This window comes from Panulirus ornatus, chromosome 1, assembly GCF_036320965.1.
Source record: "Panulirus ornatus isolate Po-2019 chromosome 1, ASM3632096v1, whole genome shotgun sequence".
NCBI classification, from domain to species: domain Eukaryota; kingdom Metazoa; phylum Arthropoda; class Malacostraca; order Decapoda; family Palinuridae; genus Panulirus; species Panulirus ornatus.
Window position 1 is genome coordinate 73,444,263 of NC_092224.1, and position 18,962 is coordinate 73,463,224.

At 40.6% G+C, this 18,962-nt stretch overlaps 1 protein-coding gene across 2 annotated transcripts in view; it reads right to left on the minus strand.

The window, feature by feature from the left end:
- Positions 1 to 9,347: 9,347 nt before the first annotated feature.
- LOC139749623 (roquin-1-like) overlaps positions 9,348 to 18,962 on the minus strand; it is a 115,725-nt gene continuing 106,110 nt past the window's right edge. Inside the window, exons 10-11 of one of the 2 annotated variants that reach the window (XR_011713003.1) lie at positions 17,336 to 17,461; positions 9,348 to 15,902 (exon numbers count right to left, since the gene is read on the minus strand). Coding sequence is in view for 1 of the 2 variants with exons in the window: in XM_071663761.1 (XP_071519862.1) it covers positions 17,390 to 17,461 (72 nt within the window). In the remaining variant the exon portion in view is untranslated. Of the gene's footprint in view, positions 17,462 to 18,962 lie in introns of both variants that reach the window. The other variant, XM_071663761.1, reaches the window with a different exon arrangement.

Genomic DNA, 18,962 nt, shown 5'->3' on the forward strand with positions numbered 1-18,962 from the left:
GATGAAAGGGAGGCATTTGGCCAGTAATTACAAGGAGGGAGTGCAAATGATTGGGGGATGTGTAAGTGAAAGCGGAAGGAGGTTAAGAGGAAGGTATAGAGACTGAAAAAAGAGGGCTGAGTTGAGTTGAGTGAGTAGCATTAAACTTTAGGAGGACTACGATGTCTTTGAAGGAGGTTAATCATATGCAAAGAACAAGAGAACAAATAGGAATAATGATGAAGGGGACAAAAAGGGAAGTGATAACAGGTAGTGATGAAGTGAGGAGGAGATGGAGTGAGTATTATCAAAGACTACTGAACTGAATGTGTTTGATGATACAGTGGCAGATGTACGGCGTTTGGTTCAGGGTGGTATCCAAAGTGAGGGAGTTATGGAAAGTGGTTTTGTGAAGAAAGAAGAAGTAATGAAAGCCTAACATAGGATGATATGTGGCAGCAGTGGATGGTATTCCTGTTGAATTCATTAAGAAAGCGGGGTGACTGTTGTTGATTGACTAGTTCGGATTTTCAATGTATACATGGATCATGGTGAGGTGCCAGAGGATTTGTGGAATGCATCCATATATCCCAACTTATTCCCTATGATCAACTGAAGAGTTTATTGACATCCTTAGAAATAAAGAACTTTATGGCATCACAGATTCCCTGGATATGGAATCTCTCTCTCTTCACAAATGTACCAGTGGAGGGGACAATAAACATAATCCTGGATTATATTTATCAACACCATGTCTTACCTCTTCTAAAGATGCCCAGAAATATATTATGAGAAATGTAACGTGCCTGCACCATGGAAGCACCTTTCAGATGTCTGCAAGGCAAGCTTTATCGGCAAGTGGATGGAAGAGCCATGGGGTTCCCTCGAGGGGGTTCTCTTTGCACAGGCAATTTATGTCCTATGTCAAAACTAAACACTGAGACCTGAGAACATGAAACACCAGAATTACTGCAGAAATACAGATGATTATCTATCTGCGTAGATAATCTAAACTCACTGGAAAACCTCTGTGACTGATTCCAAGAAACTTCAGGCTGAAGCTTTATGGTAGAGTTGAATAATAATGGTAAGATTCCTTTCTTGGATGTAACAGTTAGTCCCAAAACAGAATCTTTCATTGCCAGCATTTACAGAAAGCCCACCAAGCAAGGTAAATGTGCGAAATGCACTCAAAATTACAAAAGGAGTGTCAATCGTGCATACGTGGAGAGCGATCAATGTGTGCTCAACCTGGCAAATACTAAACCAAGAACTTCAATGTCTCCAATAAATGTTAATCAACAATGGATATTCAAATACTGAATTTCATACCACTGTGAACAACATACTAGAGCAACATCTCATGGCAAACATATGACAGCATTATAGTTTATTACAGGAACACATTTACAGCATGTCTAAAGAACAAGAAGGTTGTGTGAGATATTATGGCCAGAAACTGCAAAACGATTGATGAAGACAAGGATATCAGTCTGATGATATACTGCAACAATCCAAAAACATGTTCACTCATAATGAACAACAATATGGTAGGTTGCTCCAGAAGTCTGAATCGTACCAATGTGGTATGTGAGTAATGATGCAATAATGGAGACTCAGCCCAACCACATAAACTTCATTAGACATACAACTTGCACCCTGAGCCGCCACCTCTCGCTCCACTTACAAGAAGGTGGAATCAAACAACATCGTGAACAAATGCATGGAACTACACTAAGAAGGGAGACAATAGTGAATAGCACCAAAATCATTACTATTTGGCAGTGATCAAAGGAGTCTACAGATATTAGAAGCCATTCATTGTAGAGAGAAAGCACTTCTCATCAACATCCACCCAAACATGACCACTGACATACAGCTCTTTGATGGCCTGCCAATAGGATGTAGACCTAATGCTGTTTTAAAACAGATGGGATGTCACTGACACGCCACAAGTTACCGAGTCCATCATTTCTGAACAGGAGGAAAGCAGCACTGACCAGACCAGTCCTGGGTTATAAAGGTCAAAGAGAATCAGAGGAGCAACCACCAGACCTCAACTCCACACCTGGACCACAACGGTCTCGCTTGGCTCAACTTAGTGTAATTAACGATGGACTTTCTATAATCCTACCTTGTTTAATATTGTTCCGTTTCTTCAACTGTAAGTTTTTCTATATTATTGTTTTATATTTCGTATTTAGATCATAGCTCATACTACCCCTTATGATATTGTTAGTTTGTTTTGCTTTAAGTGTTTTCTCTTACTTTTATGTGCTATGTACTGTGTTTTCTCTGAGTGTGTTTCTTATCTGTATTTTGTTTGCGTTTTATATATCACATCCATGCTTTGAGACAGTTTTTTCTCTTTTTTGTAGATTCCTGATGATTCCTCTGTGAAGGCAAAAACTTGACAGAAATAAAAGGGATAACTTTGGACAAGTGTTTGAGCACCCACCTAATGGTGAAATAATACCGAGAATTATATATATATGTGTATATGAGTGGATGGGCCACTCTTTGTCTGTTCCCTGGCGCTACCTCGCTGATGCAGGAAACAGCGATTATGTATGATAAATAAGTAAAAAATAAGAAAGAATAGTAGTAACCATAAATATTATCATTATTGTTATTACTTTTATACTTTGTTGCTGTCTCCCGCATCAACGAGGTAGTGCAAGGAAACAGAGGAAAGAATGGCCCAACCCACCCACATACACATGTATATGCATAAACGTCCACATACACACATATACATACCTATACATTTCAACATATACATATATATACATACACAGACATAGACATATATACACATGTACATATTCATAAATACTGCCTTCATCCATTCCTGCCGCCACCCCGCCACACATGAAATGACACCCCCCTCCACCTCTGACACATATATTCTCTTTGTCAATCTTTCCTCACTCATTCTCTCCATGTGACAAAACCATTTCAATACACCCTCTTCTGATCTCTCAACCACACTCATTTCATTACCATACATCGCTCTTACCCTTGCATTACTTAATCAAACCACCTCACACCTCATATTGTCCTCAAACATCTCATTTCCAGCACATCCACCCTCCTCCGCACAACCCTATCTATCGCCCATGCCTCACAAACATATAACATTGTTGGAACCACTGTTCCTTCAAACATACCCATTTTTGCTTTCCGAGATAACGTTCTCGCCTTCCACACATTCTTCAACACTTCCAGGACCTTTGCCTCCTCCCCTACTCTGTGACTCACTTCCACTTCCAAGGTTCCATCCGCTGCCAAATCCACTTCCAGATATCTTAGACACTTCACTTCCTCCAGCTTTTCTCCATTCAAACTTACCTCCCAATTGACTTGTCCCTCAACCCTACTGAACCTAATAACCTTGATCTTATTCACATTCACTCTCAGCTTTCTTCTTTCACACACTTTACCAAACTCAGTCACGAACTTCTGCAGTTTCTCATCCGACTCAGCCACCAGTGCTGTATCATCAGCGAACAACAACTGACTCACTTCCCAAGCCCTCTCATCCACAACAGACTGCATATTTGCCCCTCACTCCAAAACTCTTGCATTCACCTCCCTAACGACCCCATCCATAAACAAACTAAACAACCAAGGAGACATCACACACCCCTGCCGCAAACCAACATTCACTGGGAACCACTCACTTTCCTCTCTTCCTACTCGTACACATGCCTTACATCTTGATAAAAACTTTTCACTGCTTCTAGCAACTTACCTTCCACACCATGTACTCTTAATACCTTCCACAGAGCATATCTATCAACCCTATCATATGCCTTCTCCAGATCCATAAAAGCTACATATGAATCCATCTGCTTTTCTAATTATTTCTCACATACATTCTTCAAAGCAAACACCTGTTAAACACATCCTCTTCCACTTCTGAAACCACACTGTTGCTCCCTAATCTGGTGCACTGTACATACCTTGACTCTCTCAATCAATACCCTCCCATATAAATTCCTAGGAATACTCAACAAACTAATAACTCTGTAATTTGAACACTCACACTCAACAAACTAATAACTCTGTAATTTGAACACTCACCTTTATCCCCTTTGCCTTTGTAGAATGACACTATACATGCACTCCGCCAATCCTCAGGAACTTCACCATGAACCATACGTACATTGAATATCCTCATCAACCAGTCAACAATACAGTCACCCCCTTTATAATTAATTCAACAGCAATACCATCCAAACCCGCCGTCTTGCCGACTTTCATCTTCCGCAAAGCTTTAACTACCTCATCGCTGTTTTCCAAATCATTCTCCTTGACCCTCTCACTTCACACACCACCTCGACCAAAACACCCTATATCTGCCACTCTATTATCACACACTCAACAAACCTTCAAAATACTCACTCCATCTCCCTCTCACTTCACTACTACCTATCACCTCCCCATTTGCCCCCTTCACTGATGTTCCCATCTGTTCTCTTGTCTTACGCACTTTATTTACTTCCTTCCAAAATATCTTTTTATTTTCCCGAAAATTTAGTGATACTCTCTCATCCCACTTCTCATTTGCCCTCTTTTTCACCTCTTGCACCTTTCTCTTGACCTCTTGCCTCTTTCTTTTACACATCTCCCAGTCATTTGCACTATTTCCAAATGCCTCTCTCTTCCCTTTCACTAACAATCTTTCTTCTTCATCCCACCACTCACTACCCTTTCTAATATGCTGTCATATTCAATTCTACAATAATAAAAAAAAAAGAGAGAATGTTGGGGAGAAGAGAGTGGTGAGAGTATGTGAGCCTGGAAAGGACACTTGTGTGAGGAAGTACCATATGAGATTGAGTGTAAAATGGCAAAAGTTGATAGCAAATGATGTGAGGGAAGTGGGTGAGGAATGGGATGTACTTAGGGAAGCAGTGATGGCACGTGAGGGGAGTGGGTGAGGAATGGGATGTATTTAGGGAAGCAGTGATGGCTTGTGCAAAAGATGCATGTGGCATGAGAAAGGTGGGAGGTGGGCAGATTAGAAAGGGCAGTAAAGTTGTTAGTGAAAGAGAAAAGAAAGGCTTTTGGATGATACTTACAAGGAGTGCAAATGACTGGGAGATTTATAAAAGACAGCAGCAAGAGATCAAGAGGAAGGTGCAAGGGTTGAAAAAGATGGGAAATGAGAGTTAGGATGGGAGAATATCATTAAATTTCAGGGAGAATAAAAAGATGCTTTGGAAGGAGGTAAATAATGTGCGTAAAGCAAGAGAACAAATGGGAACATAGGTGAAGGGAACAAGTGGGGTAGTAATATCAGGCAGTGATGAAGCAAGTATTTTGAAGGTTTGTAGAATGTGTTTGATGACAGAGTGGCAGATGTAGGGTGTTTTGGTCAGGGTGGTGTGCAAAGTGAGAGGGTCAGGAAAAGTGTTTTGGTTAAGAGAAAGAGGTTGTGAAAGCTTTGTGGAAGATGAAATCCAGCAAGCCGGTGGGTTTGGATGGTAGTACAGAAGAATCTATTAAGAAAAGGGGTGACTGTGTTGTTGACTGGTTGGTAGGGATATTCAATGTATGGTGAAATGCCTCAGGATTGGTGGAATGCATGCATTGTGCCACTGTGCAAAGGCAAAAGGGGTAAAGGTGAGTGTTCAAATCACAGAGGCATAAGTTTGTTGAGTATTCCTGGGAAATTATATGAAAGGGTATTGATTGAGAGGGTGAAGGCATATACTGAGCATAAGAGTGGGGAAAAGCAGTGTGGTTCAGAAGTTGTAGAGGATATGTGGATCAGGTGTTTGCTTTAAAGAATGTGTGTGAGAAATAATTACAAAAACAGATGGATTTGTATGGAGAGTTTATGGATCTGGAGAAGGCATATGATAAGGTTGATAACGAGATGCTTTGGGAAGGTCTTAAGAGCATATGATGTGGGAGATAAGCTGCTAGAAGCAGCGAAAAGCTTTTACCAAGGATGTAAGGCATGTGTATAAGTTGGTAGAGAGGATAGTGATTAGTTCCCAGTGAATGTCAGTTTGCGGCAGGGGTGTGTGATGTCCCCATGTTGTTAAATGTGTTTATGGATGGGGTGGTTAGGGAGGTAAATGCAAGGGTTTTGGAGAGGGGCGAGTATGCAGTTTGTTGAGGATGAAAGGGCCAGGGAAGTGAGTCAGTTGTTGTTCACTGATGATACAGCTCTAGAGGCTGATTCAAGTGAGAAACTGCAGAAGCTGGTGACTGAGTTCAGAAAAGTGTGTGATAGGAGAAACTTGAGAGTAAATGTGAATAAGAGCAAGGTTATTAGGTTCAGTAGGGTTGAGGGACAAGTTAATTGGGAGGTAAATTTGAATGGAGAAAAACTGGAGGAAATGAAGTAATTCACATGTCTGGGAGTGGACTTAGTAGCGGATGGAACCATGGAAGTGGAAGTGAGTCACAGGGTGGGGGAGGGGGCAAAGGTTCTAGGAGTGATGAAGAATGTGTGGAAGGAAAGAACGTTATTTCGGAGCAAAAATGGGTATGTTTGAAGGAATAGTAGTTCCACCAATGTTATATGGCTGCAAGGCATGGGCTATAGACAGGGTTGTACAGAGGAGGGTGGATGTGTTGGAAATATAATATTTGAGGACAATATGTGGTGTGAGGTTGTTTGATCATGTAAGTATTGATCGAGTAAGTATTGAAAGGGTGGTAAGAGAGATGTGTGGTATTAAAAAGAGTTTGGTTTGAAGAGAGCAGAAGAAGGTGTGTTGAAATGGTTTGGACATATGGAGAGAATGAGTGAGGAAAGACTGACAAAAATGATATATATGTCAGAGCTGGTGGGAACAAGAAGTGGAAGACCAAACTGAAGATGAAAGGATGAAGTGAAATAGATTTTGAGCAATTGGGTAATGATAAAGGTCTGTAGTGCCTGGATTTAGAAAGGGAATTTTGGTTTCAGTGCATTACACATGACTGCTAGAGACTGAGTGTGAACGAATGTTGCCTTTTATGTCTGTTTTCTTGGTGCTACCTCACTGACACAAGGGGTGGTGATGCTGTTTCCTGAGGGGTGGGGTGGCGTCAGGAATGGATGAAGGCAAGCAAGTATGAAGTTGTACATATGAATATATGTATGCCTGTGTATGTGTATGTATGTATATGTGATATGTATATGTATGTGTATGGGTGTGTATGTATATATGTGTATATATATTTATTTATTTACTTTGCTTTGTCGCTGTCTCCCGCGTTTGCGAGGTAGTGCAAGGAAACAGACGAAAGAAATGGCCCAACCCACCCCCATACACATGTATATACACACACGTCCACACACGCAAATATACATACCTATACATCTCAATGTACACATATATATACACACACAGACACATACATATATACCCATGCACACAATTCACACTGTCTGCCTTTATTCATTCCCATCGCCACCCCGCCACACATGAAATACCATCCCCCTCCCCCTCATGTGTGCGGGGTAGCGCTAGGAAAAGACAACAAAGGCCCCATTCGCTCACACTCAGTCTCCCGCTGCCACGCAATAATGCCAGAAACCACAGCTCCCCCTCCACATCCAGGCCCCACACAGCTTTCCATGGTTTACCCCAGATGCTTCACATGCCCTGATTCAATCCACTGACAGCACGTCAACCCCAGTATACCACATCGATCCAATTCACTCTATTCCTTGCCCGCCTTTCACCCTCTTGCATGTTCAGGCCCCAATCACTCAAAATCTTTTTCACTCCATCTTTACACCTCCAATTTGGTCTCCCACTTCTCCTCGTTCCCTCCACCTCCGACACATATATCCTCTTGGTCAATCTTTCCCCACTCATTCTCTCCATGTGCCCAAACCATTTCAAAACACCCTCTTCTGCTCTCTCAACCACGCTCTTTTTATTTCCACACATCTCTCTTACCCTTACATTACTTACTCGATCAAACCACCTCACACCACACATTGTCCTCAAACATCTCATTTCCAGCACATCCACCCTACTGCGCACAACTCTATCCATAGCCCACGCCTCGCAACCATACAACATTGTTGGAACCACTATTCCTTCAAACATACCCAATTTTGCTTTCCGAGATAATGTTCTCGACTTTCACACATTCTTCAAGGCTCCCAGGATTTTCGCCCCCTCCCCCACCCTATGATTCACTTCCGCTTCCATGGTTCCATCCGCTGCCAGATCCACTCCCAGATATCTAAAACACTTTACTTCCTCCAGTTTTTCTCCATTCAAACTTACCTCCCAATTGACTTGACCCTCAACCCTACTGTACCTAATAACCTTGCTCTTATTCACATTTACTCTTAACTTTCTTCTTCCACACACTTTACCAAACTCAGTCACCAGCTTCTCCAGTTTCTCACATGAATCAGCCACCAGCGCTGTATCATCAGCAAACAACAACTGACTCACTTCCCAAGCTCTCATCCACAACAGACTTCATTCTTGCCCCTCTTTCCAAAACTCTTGCATTCACCTCCCTAACAACCCCATCCATAAACAAATTAAACAACCATGGAGACATCACACACCCCTGCCGCAAACTTACATTCACTGAGAACCAATCACTTTCCTCTCTTCCTACACGTACACATGCCTTACATCCTCGATAAAAACTTTTCACTGCTTTTAACAACTTGCCACCCACACCATATATTCATAATACCTTCCACAGAGCATCTCTATCAACTCTATCATATGCCTTCTCCAGATCCATAAATGCTACATACAAATCCATTTGCTTTTCTAAGTATTTCTCACATACATTCTTCAAAGCAAACACCTGATCCACACATCCTCTACCACTTCTGAAACCACACTGCTCTTCCCCAATCTGATGCTCTGGATGATTTTTGCAGGGAAAAAATGCAATTGAGTGGGAGATGTATAAAAGAAAGAGACAGGAGGTCAAGAGAAAGGTGCAAGAGGTGAAAAAGAGGGCAAATGAGAGTTGGGGTGAGAGAGTATCATTAAATTTTAGGGAGAATAAAAAGATGGTGAGGTGCCTGAGGATTGGCGGAATGCGTGCATAGTGCCATTGTACAAAGGCAAAGGGGATAAGAGTGAGTGCCCAAATTACAGAGGTATAAGTTTGTTGAGTATTCCTGGTAAATTATATGGGAGGGTATTGATTGAGAGGGTGAAGGCATGTACAGAGCATCAGATTGGGGAAGAGCAGTGTGGTTTCAGAAGTGGTAGAGGATGTGTGGATCAGGTGTTTGCTTTGAAGAATGTATGTGAGAAATACTTAGAAAAGCAAATGGATTTGTATGTAGCATTTATGGATCTGGAGAAGGCATATGATAGAGTTGATAGAGATGCTCTGTGGAAGGTATTAAGAATATATGGTGTGGGAGGAAAGTTGTTAGAAGCAGTGAAAAGTTTTTATCGAGGATGTAAGGCATGTGTACGTGTAGGAAGAGAGGAAAGTGATTGGTTCTCAGTGAATGTAGGTTTGCGGCAGGGGTGTGTGATGTCTCCATGGTTGTTTAGTTTGTTTATGGATGGGGTTGTTAGGGAGGTAAATGCAAGAGTTTTGGAAAGAGGGGCAAGTATGAAGTCTGTTGGGGATGAGATAGCTTGGGAAGTGAGTCAGTTGTTGTTCGCTGATGATACAGCGCTGGTGGCTGATTCATGTGAGAAACTGCAGAAGCTGGTGACTGAGTTTGGAAAAGTGTGTGGAAGAAGAAAGTTAAGAGTAAATGTGAATAAGAGCAAGGTTATTAGGTACAGTAGGGTTGAGGGTCAAGTCAATTGGGAGGTGAGTTTGAATGGAGAAAAACTGGAGGAAGTGAAGTGTTTTAGATATCTGGGAGTGGATCTGGCAGCGGATGGAACCATGGAAGCGGAAGTGGATCATAGGGTGGGGGAGGGGGCGAAAATCCTGGGGGCCTTGAAGAATGTGTGGAAGTCGAGAACATTATCTCGGAAAGCAAAAATGGGTATGTTTGAAGGAATAGTGGTTCCAACAATGTTGTATGGTTGCGAGGCGTGGGCTATGGATAGAGTTGTGCGCAGGAGGATGGATGTGCTGGAAATGAGATGTTTGAGGACAATGTGTGGTGTGAGGTGGTTTGATCGAGTGAGTAATGTAAGGGTAAGAGAGATGTGTGGAAATAAAAAGAGCGTGGTTGAGAGAGCAGAAGAGGGTGTTTTGAAGTGGTTTGGGCACATGGAGAGGATGAGTGAGGAAAGATTGACCAAGAGGATATATGAGTCGGAGGTGGAGGGAACAAGGAGAAGAGGGAGACCAAATTGGAGGTGGAAAGATGGAGTGAAAAAGATTTTGTGTGATCGGGGCCTGAGCATGCAGGAGGGTGAAAGGAGGGCAAGGAATAGAGTGAATTGGATCGATGTGGTATACCGGGGTTGACGTGCTGTCAGTGGATTGAAGCAGAGCATGTGAAGCGTCTGGGGTAAACCATGGAAAGCTGTGTAGGTATGTATATTTGCATGTGTGGACGTATGTATATACATGTGTATGGGGGGGGGTTGGGCCATTTCTTTCGTCTGTTTCCTTGCGCTACCTCACAAACGCGGGAGACAGCGACAAAGTATAATAAAAAAAAAAAAAAAGATGTTCTGGAAGGAGGTAAATAAAGTGCGTAAGACAAGGGAGCAAATGGGAACTTCAGTGAAGGGCACTAATGGGGAGGTGATAACAAGTACTGGTGATGTGAGAAGGAGATGGAGTGAGTATTTTGAAGGTTTGTTGAATGTGTTTGATGATAGAGTGGCAGATATAGGGTGTCTTGGTCGAGGTGGTGTGCAAAGTGAGAGGGTTGGGGAAAATGATTTGGTAAACAGAGAAGAGGTAGTAAAAGCTTTGCGGAAGATGAAAGCCGGCAAGGCAGCAGGTTTGGATGGTATTGCAGTGGAATTTATTAAAAAAGGGGGTGACTGTATTGTTGACTGGTTGGTAAGGTTATTTAATGTATGTATGACTCATGGTGAGGTGCCTGAGGATTGGCGGAATGCATGCATAGTGCCATTGTACAAAGGCAAAGGGGATAAGAGTGAGTGCTCAAATTACAGAGGTATAAGTTTGTTGAGTATTCCTGGTAAATTATATGGGAGGGTATTGACTGAGAGGGTGTAAGTTTGAATGGAGAAAAACTGGAGGAAGTTAAGTGTTTTAGATATCTGGGAGTGGATCTGGCAGCGGATGGAAACATGGAAGCGGAAGTGGATCATAGGGTGGGGGAGGGGGCGAAAATCCTGGGAGCCTTGAAGAATGGGTGGAAGTCGAGAATATTATCTCGGAAAGCAAAAATGGGTATGTTTGAAGGAATAGTGGTTTCAACAATGTTGTATGGTTGCGAGGCGTGGGCTACGGATAGAGTTGTGCGCAGGAGGATGGATGTGCTGGAAGTGAGATGTTTGAGGACAATGTGTGGTGTGAGGTGGTTTGATCGAGTAAGTAACATAAGGGTAAGAGAGATGTGTGGAAATAAAAAGAGCGTGGTTGAGAGAGCAGAAGAGGGTGTTTTGAAATGGTCTGGGCACATGGAGAGGATGAGTGAGGAAAGATTGACCAAGAGGATATATGTGTCGGAGGTGGAGGGAACAAGGAGAAGAGGGAGACCAAATTGGAGGTGGAAAGATGGAGTGAAAAAGATTTTGTGTGATCGGGGCCTGAACATGCAGGAGGGTGAAAGGAGGGCAAGGAATAGAGTGAATTGGAGCGATGTGGTATACCGGGGTTGACGTGCTGTCAGTGGATTGAAGCAAGGCATGTGAAGCGTCTGGGGTAAACCATGGAAAGCTGTGTAGGTATGTATATTTGCGTGTGTGGACGTATGTATATACATGTGTATGGGGGGGGGGGGTTTGGGCCATTTCTTTCGTCTGTTTCCTTGCACTACCTCGCAAACGCGGGAGACAGCGACAAAATATAATAATAATAAAATAATAATATATATATATATATATATATATATAGGTTTTTGCTTTGAAGAATGTATGTGAGAAATACTTAGAAAAGCAAATGGATTTGTATGTAGCATTTATGGATCTGGAGAAGGCATATGATAGAGTTGATAGAGATGCTCTGTGGAAGGTACTAAGAATATATGGTGTGGGAGGCAAGTTGTTAGAAGCAGTGAAAAGTTTTTATCGAGGATGTAAGGCATGTGTACGTGTAGGAAGAGAGGAAAGTGATTGGTTCTCAGTGAATGTAGGTTTGTGGCAGGGGTGTGTGATGTCTCCATGGTTGTTTAATTTGTTTATGGATGGGGTTGTTAGGGAGGTAAATGCAAGAGTTTTGGAAAGAGGGGCAAGTATGCAGTCTGTTGTGGATGAGAGAGCTTGGGAAGTGAGTCAGTTGTTGTTCGCTGATGATACAGCGCTGGTAGCTGATTCATGTGAGAAACTGCAGAAGCTGGTGACTGAGTTTAGTAAGTGTGTGAAAGAAGAAAGTTAAGAGTAAATGTGAATAAGAGTAAGGTTATTAGGTACAGTAGGGTTGAGGGTCAAGTCAATTGGGAGGTGAGTTTGAATGGAGAAAAACTGGAGGAAGTGAAGTGTTTTAGATATCTGGGAGTGGATCTGGCAGCGGATGGAAACATGGAAGCGGAAGTGGATCATAGGGTGGGGGAGGGGGCGAAAATTCTGGGAGCCTTGAAGAATGTGTGGAAGTCGAGAACATTATCTCGGAAAGCAAAAATGGGTATGTTTGAAGGAATAGTGGTTCCAACAATGTTGTATGGTTGCGAGGCATGGACTATGGATAGAGTTGTGCGCAGGAGGATGGATGTGCTGGAAATGAGATGTTTGAGGACAATGTGTGGTGTGAGGTGGTTTGATCGAGTAAGTAACGTAAGGGTAAGAGAGATGTGTGGAAATAAAAAGAGCGTGGTTGAGAGAGCAGAAGAGGGTGTTTTGAAATGGTTTGGTCACATGGAGAGAATGAGTGAGGAAAGATTGACCAAGAGGATATATGTGTCGGAGGTGGAGGGAACGAGGAGAAGAGGGAGACCAAATTGGAGGTGGAAAGATGGAGTGAAAAAGATTTTGTGTGATCGGGGCCTGAACATGCAGGAGGGTGAAAGGAGGGCAAGGAATAGAGTGAATTGGAGCGATGTGGTATACCGGGGTTGACGTGCTGTCAGTGGATTGAATCAAGGCATGTGAAGCGTCTGGGGTAAACCATGGAAAGCTATGTAGGTATGTATATTTGCGTGTGTGGACGTATGTATATACATGTGTATGGGGGTGGGTTGGGCCATTTCTTTCGTCTGTTTCCTTGCGCTACCTCGCAAACGCGGGAGACAGCGACAAAGTATATAAAAAAAAAAATATATATATATATATATATATATATATATATATATATATATATGTGGATGGGTATTTCTTTGTCTGTTTCCTGGTACTAACTCACTGATGCGGGAAATGGTGATAAGTATAATAATAACAATAATAAAGATATGTCTATTTATTACCCCTGGGGATATGGGAGAAAGAATACATCCCATGTATTTCCTGCAGGTTGTAAAAGGTGACTAAAAGGGGAGGGAGCAGTGGGCTGGAAATCCTCCCCTCCAGTTTTCACTTTTCCAAAATAAAAAACAGAGAAGGGGGCCAAATGAGGATATTCACTCTTTGGCTCGGTCTTATGTTATGCTACCTAGCTAATGTGGGAAATGGTGAATGTGTATGAATATTTAATTATTATTTTAGGAAGTTGAGAATAATATGAATAAAAGCAAGGTCATTAGGTTTAGCAGGGTAGAAGGACAGGTTAGCTAGGGTATGAGTCTAAATGGACAAATGTTGGAGGAAGTGAAGCGTTCTAGATACCATGGAGTGACATGGCAGCAAATGGAGCCATGGAAGAAGCGAGTAATAAAGTGGGTGAGGGTGCAAAGGTTCTGGGTAGAGGAAAGGCAGGACTTTGTCTGTAATGGCAAAAATGGTTACATTTGAAGGTATAATAGTCCCAACAATGTTGTATGGATATGCGGTATGGGCCACAGATAAGGATTTGTGGAGGAGGGTACATACAATGAGAATGAAATGTTCAAGTATACAACATGGTGTGAGGTGGTTTGATTAAGTAATAAAATGGTAATGCACAGCTGTGGTTATAAAACGAATATGGATGAAAGAGCTGAAGAGGGTGAGCTGAAATGGTCTGGACATATGAAGAGTTAAGTGAGACTGACAAAAAAGGATATATGTGTCAGAAGTGGAGGAAAGAAGTTGAAGTGGGAGACCAAATTAGAGATGGAAGGATGGAGTACAAAAAGATTCTGAGTAATCAAGGCATGGACATGTAGGAAAGTGAAAGGCATGAACAAGATAGAGTGCACTGGAATGATGCCGTATACAGGGGTCAATATGCTGTCAATGGAGTGAACCATGGCATGTGAAACTGCTGTGGGAAACCGTGGAAAGGTCTGCAGGGACTGATTGTGGTTAGTGGGCTGTGATTCTTGATGCAGTGCATATGATAGCTAGAAAATGGACAATAGCAATTGCAGCCTTTCTGTATCTGTTCCTGGCACTACCTTGCTAACAAGTATGAAAAAAAATTGTTGCAAAGGTTATCAAACTAAGTGTTACCAGATTCTGCCTGTATGTAGTTTTATCTCAATTATGAGGTTACCTTCATTGTCATGGGACAAAAAGGAGTAGTCTTATCAAGGAACTTTCATTCTAAAATATTTAATATTTTCCCGGCTCCTGCAAGTTGTGCAGCCTTGTTGTTGCAGGACCCCTCCACAGGGGTCCTGGGGTTGTATATAGTACATCAAACATGAGAGAGCATGTGATCTCTTTCCATTGTTCCTTAGAGGATCAGTAAAATATTTCAGATGCTTAATACTGATAGTCACACTGCATAATCTTTTACAAAATTATTTACATGTCAGAAATTATAAAATATATTTCCTTAGGACTCCTAAAAACTCAAAATTAAAATATGAGGATGTAAATGTGACTGAAAATTCTAGCTATGAGTACTAAAAAGGATAATATAGTGTCAACAAAATCACTAACTAGGACCTGTAGGCCACATTTACTACATCATAACTTGCTTTTTTAATATAAATCCCACAAGAGAATTTCAACGCATAATTCTCCTTGTCAAAATACAAAATAATAAATCACTGCAAGCACCAACAATATTACTTCATATACTAGTCTGGTGTTGTTACACAAGTTTATGCAAACACAGATATAGACTAAAGTTTCAGGTAACATTATCCATGAAGCAAACTGAACCATAAGACAAGAAGAAGTCTATGGAATGTACGGAGACTATGCTGGCAGGTGCATAGGAGCTATCCATGCACCAGAGTTGTTGTGGATGTTCTGTGGGTGAGTTAATGATCCTGCTTGATGCCATCATCATTTGATTGGGTTTTAAGTTCAAATCTTTTATATCATACCTACAATTTGTTGTTAATGCTGTAATGCACGACATGATCAGAACACTGAAAGTGTAAAAAGTAAAGTTTTGCAAGTTACATCACATAATATGATCTACTGAGACAGTATTTCATCCTACTTTGGGGGAATGAGGAAAGAGAAAAAATGTATGACATAAGTTCTTAACTCTGGAATGAAAATGTCAGTTTCAAAACAATTGTGTAAGATAATGCTCTACTAAATGCAGAAAATCAATTCATAAATGAGAGCTTTAAGGTAGCTGAGATAATAAAAATGATGCAGCAGGGAATATCCTGATGACACATATACCTGTATAAGAAGAGATAACTGTTACAGGACTCCACTTGCAAGACGTTACACTGTGAGTGACAACTTGCCTTCAGTGAGGCTATGTCATCGTCAGTGGATGGAAAGAAGCACAATCTTCTCAAAAATGTTCTCCAGATAAAGAAGTCCATCATTTCCCTGCTCCTGCATGGAATGCAGCCTGGAAGCTGCAGGAAACCCTTAAAAGGGGTCCTGGGGTTGTATAACAATACTAATTAATGACAAATCAGCTACTCATCATCAATGCCTGAAATAGGCATGTTTGAGTTACACTGTGAATGCTTATATACGAGCAACTACAAATATTTGAAATACAAAGGCTATGACAGGGTATGGGCAATTCTTGCTAAAATGAGAAATGACAAACATTAATGCATTCATGCACTGGTAACAGCAAGGAAAAACATCCATTTCTTATCTGTCTGACCTGTAAAAACTTCATATTTACTTTCAATCAATATGATATTTCCTACTGCATATAAAAATAGAAGTACATTACATATGTAACAGTAAAAAATTTTCATTTTTTCCAAAATACCCAAAATTCACTGAGACCTAATCTGAAAACAAAACACCAAATCACATTAAATTACTGTGAGACTTCACAGAATGAGAAAAAAAGATAATAGTTATTCCTGACAGTTCTCTTTAAATCTTTGAGCTTTAGTTCATCCATAAATTGCATAAACTTTTATCTAAGTTCACTTAGTCACCAACTACTCAATTTAGCATTTCCCAAACCTTTCTACAAAATGTTGGGGCAGGAAGGCAGGTACAAAAGTACTAATATATATTGATGATGAACTTCTACTTAGTATTCCTTCTCTTCCTATTCTAAGAAGACCATCCTTGATAAACGTTCATAAATTGGGTGCAGCTTAAATATTCTGACTCATATACAGTGAAGGCTGTAACACCTGCTGAAGTATAAATACACTGCCATTAACATCCCACTACATATGCCTTTTGACATGATGGCTGAAAGATGAAAACAGCAGCAAATTTCCATGTTTCTGCATCCTCATTTCAGTTCAAATTTATCTGACTGCTCATTCAGTCTTTCAAGTGTTTTATCATTCCATGGAATGGGTCACTGTATAAAAAACAAAAACAAATTACTGTATCAAGCACCTAGTTTTAAACTTGGTCAGAAAAGTAAAATTTTCTATGTTACAATTCTATTTTACTTTTCAATCATCAGAAAATATGGCTGGATATGTAAGGCCAAATTGAGAGTAGTAAGACTTAAAGTTTTAAGAATTAGAGGATCATGAGAAAATATGGCTGAATATGCAAAGCCAGAAAAATACAAAGGGTAGTAGGATTTAAAGTGTCAAGAATTAGGGGAAATTCTTTGCCATGATTTGTAGAAACAAAAAGACCCTCCTTCCTCTCAGTTCATCTACCTTTCCTACAAAAGCATCATATTGGGTTTAATGTGTTTTCATTATATTTACATATGTCATAATCCAAGTGCAAACTATGGAAATTTTGTAACATCTATTGCAAAAGTTCATTTTACATCAGAGTATCAGTTGACAGTAGACTGTTTAATTATATTAATTTTTCTTGTATTATGATCTTAAATTTCCATTTGTCATGAATATCATGAATAATATCCTTACCCTCTTTCCGTATTCACATACATATCTGAGTCTTCTTAAAAAGTTGTCATCATGTCACTCCTTTTCATCATCGAAATCAAACTTCCAATTCTTCTCAAAATCTCCTAAATCCTTCTCACTCGTATCCTGCAAGAGTAGAGATCTGGATTCAGCCATGTTAAAAATAAATACATTTTGAATTTGAAAAATTTCTTTCTACAACTGAAGAAAATGAATTAAAGAGGCAAAGACATAAGTGAAGCAGATTTTTAACAAAGCTAACAAGTGAATACCACATTATCATATGACTGGCCATTAAAAATTCACCAGTCACCTCTTTCACCAGAAAAGAACTCCATGCAGTGATCCCTGTTTCTTTCAAGATTTTGGAGTCTACAGCTCATAAAGCCTATAATAAACAAGTATAGGTGGGTGAGTGGGTGGGACCCTGATGGGAACCCTGAGTGTGATATGTGGATTAGATATCCAGTTTAGGTTTGCCAAATTTTGGGAGTTTACATAGGGTATGGGAGAGGAAGATTTCCACGTTCAAATTGAATACAAAACTGTTACCAACTTCTGAGAATTAATCTCTCTCTCTCTCTCTCTCCCTACTTTAAGGAGACCCCTGATCTCTCTCTCTCTCTCTCTCCCCCTACTTTAAGGAGACCCCTGATCTCTCTCTCTCTCTCTCTCTCTCTCTCTCTCTCTCTCTCTCTCTCTCTCTCTCTCTCTCTCTCTCCCTCCCCCTACTTTAAGGAGACCCAATTCATAAGAGAGTGAGAAGATAACATTCCTGAAGGGAACAAGTGTAGCTAAATTAAAGTATTAAAAAGCAGCTCTGACTTGCTAGAAGGGGTTAAATTTTAGTGTAACCACAAAGGTAACATTCAGTGTCAGTTAAAGATTTAAATTTTCCTCATATTTGAGGATGTTTTGTTCTAGTAAGCTTCATGACTGTTAATTGTGTTACTGTGGGGATGATTTTAGACCCCTAGCACTGCCTGAACCATGAAAGTCTGACATGGATTCAATTACAGGAACAAAGAAAGTCGTCACTCAAAAACATATTTGCAAGGGAGAGACTAAAGATGAAAACATCAGAGAACAAAAATTTGGGGATATTATGGGAATGTCATAAGAAGAAAACCAAAGAATAACACAACTAGAGCCAGAGTTAAAAAACTGAAGAAACATTTCAAGGATATAGAGGGAATCATAAAGATGAGAAAGGAGCTAAGAAATCTAAGAAATACATTTTCTATGTATAAACGACAATTCAGTTTAGTGGAGTAGAATCATGGCATACAAAATCAGAGGAAAGATGGTGAAGCCATTAAAAAGTAAAAAGTCTGATGGGAATACAAAAATGTATACAGAATCTACAGACAATAATGGTCAGGGAAGTGAAGAAGTAATATCAGCATTCAGTTATGGAAAGGACAACAGAACACACAAAATTTATTGACAATACAGGGCAGGGAAGTGCAGAAGCAGTAATATCAGCAGATGTTCAACGAGAAAAAGAGCGAGGGAGAAAGTTACACAGATACAGGGAACACGAAAACCCTATGGCCAAGCAAGGTGGTCTGGCCTAAACATTATTTAAAAAATGAGAAAAAGAATAAATGCAGTCCCCTTTTAAAGA